A 6,885-nucleotide genomic window follows, 5' to 3' on the forward strand; every position below is an offset into this window, starting at 1 on the left:
CCGAAAGGTATTTTCTACAATGAATGTTTTTATGTAATAAAAAATGAAATGACAAAAGTTTAGAATGTTTTATTCCTTAAATCCTTAATTATATAAATTAATATCTATATGGATTAAGATACATATTTTTCCTCTATCTACATTTCTCCATTCTCTATATCTTAAATCCTGACATTAAATGTCATTACATTTCTTAAATTTCAAGAGAAAGACTGTTACCAAGGAAGTTATAATCCATAACCTAGAGAGTGGGCAGCTTCTAATTGTCTCGACTGCTTTTCTTCTTTCTGTTAACCAAATGTTTCTGTAAATAACTCATTTCTGTTGGTTTCGGGAAAGACGTGGGAGAAGGAAGAATTCCTGAATGGAGAGGACGCGTGACAAGACGCTCCGCGGTCTCCTCCCTCCTAGGGTCTGGCATTGACGACAGCATCCCGTGTTTGGGGGGTGCCTTTCCCTATCAGATTCTTCTAAAGCCCAGCTGCACCACGGTTAAGTGGGCGATAAGGCTTCGGCCCGCGGGCTCCGCGTTCTTCGCGTTCTTCCACCCGGCCCCACCTTTGCTGTGGGCTAAACAGGACCCACTGGACTGGAGCACACTGGCTCGGCTCTGCGGACTCCAGGACTAGGAAAAAGCAGGGTGAGGCTGAAAGTCCACACAGGGCTGGCTGCAAACGTCTTTTCAGAAACCACTCGCCCAGGGCAGTAGGTCGGGTACTTAGTTGACCCGAGCGCTCCAGGGAGACGCCCGACCCTATTCTGCGTGGCCCCGGGGCACTAGCTCCGCTTCCCCCAAGTCCAGTGAGGCAGCCGCGCCGCTCTGGGATAGTCAGTACCAAGCCACGAACCGCGCCGGGGGTAGGAGGACCCGGAGGCCTCGCCCAGCTGCCGGCGCAGCCAATCGCAGCGCAGCCAGGCGGTGGGGCGGTGCCGGCCGAGCCCAGATCCGATGTTTCAGAGGCAGAGTCAGGCGAAACTGGGCCAGAACCGCGACCTCCGCAACCTGAAGAGCGGCCTCCGCCGAGTGCGCCTGCGCAGCTACGACCAAAGCAGGAAAGCGCCGCCGGGCAGGCCCCGCTGTGGCCGGACCAGGACTGGAAGAGACGACGCGGTCGAGGAGGTGTGCTCTCAGCTCTGCGGGCCTTGAGGTGGGGAAGCGGGGGAGGGTGGTTGAGGACCCCCCGGAGGCGCGGAGACCACGCGGGCGGGGTCCCAGCTTGAGCGGGCCGGCCAGCCTCCTGGCGGGGTGGACGCCGGTATCGCAGCCTGGCCGCGTCGCGCCGACTCAGGGCCTGACCCGGCCAAACAGGGAAGCTCGGCCGCCGCATGCCAGACAGCGGGATTCCTGCTGGCGTCACCGCAGACATCCTCTGACCGCTACAGCCTGTGTATGGAGCAGGCGGCACTTCCCCGGCCCTGCCACGCCAGCAGCCCGCGCGGGGCGCTGGCTACCTGCGTGCGGCCATTTGACTCCGTCCCTGATTTAGGGGAGCAATTTGGGGTGTCCGCAGCACAGGCCGAAGTGAGTGAAGGAGGGAGCAGTGCGTGCCCTCCTTCCCAGTTTTTTTTTGGGAAAACATTTTAGAAAGATTTCCATTAAGAAGGAGAGGTTGGCCGGGCGCGCTGGCTCATGCCTGTAATCCCAGCACTTTGGGTGGCCGAGGTGGGCAGATCACCTGAGGTCAGGAGTTCGAGACCAGCCTGGCCATGGTGAAACCCCATCTGTACTAAAAATACAAAATTAGCCCAGTGAGGTGGTAGGCACCTGTAGTCCCAGCTACCCTGGAGGCTGAGGAAGAAGAATGGATTGAATCCGGGAGGTGGAGGTTGTGGTGAGCCTAGATTATACCATTGTACTCCAGCCAGGGTGACACACCAAAACTCCGTCTCAAAAAAGAAATTTAAAAAAAGGAGAAGTCGGGCCGGGCGCGGTGGCTCAAGCCTGTAATCCCAGCACTTTGGGAGGCCGAGGCGGGTGGATCACGAGGTCAAGAGATCGAGACCATCTTGGTCAACACGGTGAAACCCCGTCTCTACTAAAACTACAAAAAATCAGCTGGGCATGGTGGTGCGTGCCTGTAATCCCAGCTACTCAGGAGGCTGAGGCAGGAGAATTGCCTGAACCCAGGAGGCGGAGGTTGCGGTGAGCCGAGATCGCGCCATTGCACTCCAGCCTGGGTAACAAGAGCGAAACTCCGTCTCAAAAAAAAAAAAAAAAAAAAGGAGAAGTCGGAAAACATCTCACCTTCTGCTGTTTGTTAGTCAAGAAGGTGTGTGAAGACCTCTTAACTCTTGGGGGTCTCTTTCCCCCTAGTTGGGATCACACCTTATCATTAGTGAGGTTTTGCCTGGGTACAAAATGTGGATTTTTTGCCATTGGTACAAAACCTGGATCAACTGTTTCCTGGTTTCCTAGTTGTTGCCTTAAGCTTCTCACCCACAAGGTACTTTCATACCTTTCTGATAACCTGAATTATCATCGCATAAACCGTTTCAACTCCTGCAGCTCTGGACAGGCTGCTTTTCATTTGGTGGGTCCATCCAGTACCTCCACTTGCCCTGTTTTTCTCCAACCACATCCTTGGCCTCTCCCACAGTCCTTGGGTAAATGCTTGGGAGAATCATTTAAATATTTGTATTCTACCATGGTGGCCCTAGTACCTCGGGGGGAAGTAAGATGGCTTTTTAGGACTGGTCTAATCAGATCCTCATTTCTTTTTCCTTCTTAGGTTTTGAAACATGAATCCTACACTTATCTTTGCTGCCTTTTGCCTGGGATTAGCCTCAGCTGCTCTAACATTCGATCACAGTTTAGAGGCACAGTGGATCAAGTGGAAGGCGATGCACAACAGATTATATGGCATGGTTAGTGGCACCTGAAACTGCTTCAGAAAGAATAGTCCTTACTGTTGAGAAGTTATAGCCAGAGAGTAGCTTCTAGAGGCCAGCTTTTACCAATAGTATAATGTAATACCCTAAGGGCACTGATTATGAGCACAACGTGGGCATTCATCCCTGTGTGTCTCAATTTGGAGAACAGCAGCTCCCAGAGGTGTCAAGCCTTCCCTTGCCATGGTTTCTCTTCCATCTCTGTCTGCAGATTCACTTGGTGAGCATGAGTTGGGTTTTAGGTAGATATAAAGAGCATCAGTTACATGTTTGCCTCTAGAATGAAGAAGAATGGAGGAGAGCAGTGTGGGAGAAGAACATGAAGATGATTGAACTGCACAATCACGAATACAACCAAGGGAAACACAGCTTCACAATGGCCATGAACGCCTTTGGAGACATGGTGAGTGAGCTGTGGACTGCTGAACTCTGTGCTTCCCCTCCTCCCTTCTTTACTAAAGTAATCTCTTGCTCAGCAACATTTTATTTACTTTTCCTTGAAGACCAATGAAGAATTCAGGCAGGTGATGAATGGCTTTCAAAACCGTAAGCCCAGGAATGGGAAAGTGTTCCAGGAACCTCTGTTTTATGAGGCCCCCAGATCTGTGGATTGGAGAGAGAAAGGCTACGTGACTCCTGTGAAGAATCAGGTGAGACAGTGGTAGGTTCAGACCTCCCATCTTCCCAGGAAAGCCAAGAAGCGATTGACATCTTTGTTTTGGTAGAGTTTAAAGCAATGTGCAGTTCACGTTTTAAGAGTATTCAGATATGTGAGCTGTAAAGTCTTACTATTTGTTTTTGCAGATGACAGCTTTTTAAATTCCCTTTTTAGGGTCAGTGTGGTTCTTGTTGGGCTTTTAGTGCGACTGGTGCTCTTGAAGGACAGATGTTCCGGAAAACTGGGAAACTTGTCTCACTGAGTGAACAGAATCTGGTGGACTGCTCTGGGCCTCAAGGCAATCAGGGCTGCAATGGTGGCCTAATGGATTATGCCTTCCAGTATGTTGAGGAGAACGGAGGCCTGGACTCTGAGGAATCCTATCCGTATGAGGCAACAGTAAGTGGAGCTCCTCATCTTATCATTCCAGCTTAGCTTCTGGAAAGTGGAACACTTTCAGAGATAACAGATACCTTTTTCAGAATTCATATATTAGGGCTGGGCGGGGTGGCTCACACCTGTAATCCCAGCACTTTAGGAGGTTGAGCTGGGCAGATTGCTTGAGCTCAGGAGTTTGAGACCAGCCTGGGCAACAAGGTAAAACCCTGACTCTACCAAAAATAATAAAGAAAATTAGCCGGCTGTGGTGATGTGCATCTGTGGTAGCAGTAGGCTGAGGTAGGAGGATTGCTTAAGCCTGGGAGGTGGTTATACAAATGCACTCCTGTCTGAGTGACAGAGTGAGACCCTGTCTCAAAAAAAAAAAAAAAATTCACAGATGGAGAATCTGTGTCTGCAAATTGTCAGTACTGTCATTATAAATTATTAAGCCTTTGTGCAGTCCTGTGATTAGCTGGTTAACAGACAGCTGTTCTTGCTTCTATGTAACATGAAGAGTATACAAACCATTCTACATCTACACATTTCTTTATTGTGAAAAATTTCTTATGGAAATAAACCTGGGGGTCTCATTGAAGACACTGGAGCCAATTTTCAGTTTCAAATTAACTGATAGCATTTCATGCCCCGGGAGGATGTATAACAATGGTGACTTGGAAATCCTAAGCTGCAAACTGCTGAGTGTTGTGGTTCTAACTCCTGTTCTCCAGGAGGAGGAGAGCAGTAATCAAGTCCTTTTTTCCCTTTATCTTTGAAAGGAAGAATCCTGTAAGTACAATCCCAAGTACTCTGTTGCCAATGACACTGGCTTTGTGGACATCCCTAAGCTGGAGAAGGCCCTGATGAAGGCAGTTGCAACTGTGGGGCCCATTTCTGTTGCTATTGATGCAGGTCATGAGTCCTTCCAGTTCTATAAAGAAGGTAAGTATTTTTTTCTTTGTACAAATTGATGCAGAAAAAGAATATGACATACTAGCATGATAGACTCTGGTTTGTAAAGTTCAATGTAGATACTTAGGTGCTTAGCATCATAGCTATTAATTCTGTACATGCAGAATTTATACCTGATGTTTCCATTTGACATGTTGAGCATATCTCCATGAATATAAGTACTTTGTAACTTTTTATAAATAGCTATATCATTTACTGGGTAGTTTACTTAAATATTCTGTAATTGTTGGATTTTTGTAATTTTTACAAAGATTTTACTTCTGTTTTTAAATCTGAAAAGAGCCTTTTGATTCAAGGATTTTGGTGTTCTATGCTGTTTTTTTAGATTGATAGCCTAGAGTAGAATTAAAAGCTTTCAAAGAGTGGTCTTTTATTTCCTTAGCAATGTCTTTATATGAAGGATTTATGTTGATTTCTATTTCTGCTAGTTGTAGATGAGAGCCTAAATCCCTAGCCTTGACAACAATAGATCTTATTGTTAAATACTATCTAGAATGTGTGTCACTTCACTGAACTCAGAGATGCCTCATTCCCTGTGGGTGACAGGATGGGTTACTGTCGTGTGTCCTCTGGAGCTTCTCACCCCAGCCTTCATTTTACTATCCTAGGCATTTATTTTGAGCCAGAATGTAGCAGTGAAGACATGGATCATGGTGTGCTGGTGGTTGGCTATGGATTTGAAAGAACAGGATCAGATAACAGTAAATATTGGCTGGTGAAGAACAGGTATAAATTGCCAATAATACTTACATTTGAAATTCAAAAGAGATTACTTATTTGCAATCAGTGTTTGGATAGTTTCACATGCCCTTAGGCATACTTCTGAAATCCCAGAAGTCTAAGTTGAACATAGAATGTTAATGTTGGATGATAAAAGTGAGATACTGTCACAAACATGCTGGGAGTATTAGTATAGTATTTGTACCATTGTACAAATGTGTGTCTAAATCTGAACATTTTCTTAATTCTGAGGCATATCTGTCTGCAAAGACATCCTATTCCTTTCCTGTCTCTGATTTGCAGTTCTGTGAAGGGTCACAGTTTTGAGACTGGGATGGAAGTTATGTGCAGATTCAGACTCAATAATTTTTTAAGAATAAACAGGAACATCGCCTCTCTTGATTCTTTCTGTTAAGTCTGTGGCCTCTGGCACAGTGTTTAAGTTAGATGTTCCTGTTAATAACCCTTTGGGCTTTATTCTTTCTCTGACATGGAAAACCTGCTTTTTTTTTCAGCTGGGGTGAAGAATGGGGCATGGATGGCTACATAAAGATGGCCAAAGACCGGAAAAACCATTGTGGAATTGCCTCAGCAGCCAGCTACCCCACTGTATGAGCTGATGGACAGTGATGAGGAAGGACTTGACTGGGGATGGCACATGCATGGGAGTTCATCTCAGTCTTCCAGCCCCTGCTGTGACGGATACACACTCGAATCATTGAAGATCCAAGTGTGATTTGAATTCTGTGATATTTTCACACTGGTAAATGTTACCTCTATTTTAATTACTGCTATAAATAGGTTTATATTATTGATTTGCTTACTGACTTTGCATTTTCGTTTTTAAAAGGATGTGTAAATTTTTACCTGTTTAAATAAAATGTAATTTCAAATGTAGTGGCGGGGCTTCTTTCTATTTTTGATGCACTGAATTTTTGTGTAATAAAAAACATAATTAGGCTGTAAGCCCTACCTGCTGTGCCAGGGGCTCTCTAGGAGTAAGAGTGGGTGACCTTCTGGGTCTTCTAATTACAAACGTACAGATCTCACGTCAGCTGCCCAGTGGCTGTGTCTGACCCAATCCTTGATTAGAACAAAATTTGAAAATGATCTATGAGGACAAATGAAAACTGTTTGAATAAAGAAAAAAAATTCACTTTTTAGAAAAGTGAACAGACATATATATGATTTTAATACTAGAAAAAGACCTTTAGTGATTGTGTTTATTTCACCCAAGCTGGTTGCATCTTAGTCAAGTTACAGGACAA

At 45.7% G+C, this 6,885-nt stretch overlaps 1 protein-coding gene across 3 annotated transcripts; it reads left to right on the forward strand.

Annotated features, from left to right (window-relative positions):
* Positions 1-400: 400 nt before the first annotated feature.
* CTSL (cathepsin L) lies at positions 401-6,514 on the forward strand. 3 transcript variants are annotated; one of them, XM_017547152.1, is made up of 8 exons: positions 401-1,120; positions 2,730-2,865; positions 3,170-3,292; positions 3,393-3,539; positions 3,722-3,946; positions 4,705-4,867; positions 5,506-5,623; positions 6,133-6,514. In XM_017547152.1, the coding sequence occupies exons 2-8, from the start codon at positions 2,740-2,742 to the stop codon at positions 6,230-6,232; spliced, it is 1,002 nt and encodes a 333-aa protein (XP_017402641.1). In that variant the 5' UTR covers positions 401-1,120; positions 2,730-2,739; the 3' UTR covers positions 6,233-6,514. The 3 variants fall into 3 exon arrangements, with proteins under 3 accessions (XP_017402641.1, XP_017402640.1, XP_017402642.1); XM_017547153.2 differs by having other exon boundaries at positions 1,016-1,148; XM_017547151.2 differs by lacking the exon at positions 2,730-2,865.
* The last annotated feature ends 371 nt before the right edge of the window (positions 6,515-6,885 follow it).

This window comes from Cebus imitator, unplaced genomic scaffold (genome assembly GCF_001604975.1).
Source record: "Cebus imitator isolate Cc_AM_T3 unplaced genomic scaffold, Cebus_imitator-1.0 Scaffold196, whole genome shotgun sequence".
Taxonomy (NCBI): domain Eukaryota; kingdom Metazoa; phylum Chordata; class Mammalia; order Primates; family Cebidae; genus Cebus; species Cebus imitator.

Bases quoted from the DNA above. Each gene is read 5' to 3' on its own strand.
- CTSL (XM_017547151.2), top strand. From the start codon at position 950: ATGTTTCAGAGGCAGAGTCAGGCGAAACTGGGCCAGAACCGCGACCTC. The intron at 1,121-3,169 runs GTGTGCTCTCAG...GTTTGCCTCTAG, and splicing joins GAGACGACGCGGTCGAGGAG to AATGAAGAAGAATGGAGGAG. The intron at 4,868-5,505 runs GTAAGTATTTTT...TTACTATCCTAG, and splicing joins CTTCCAGTTCTATAAAGAAG to GCATTTATTTTGAGCCAGAA.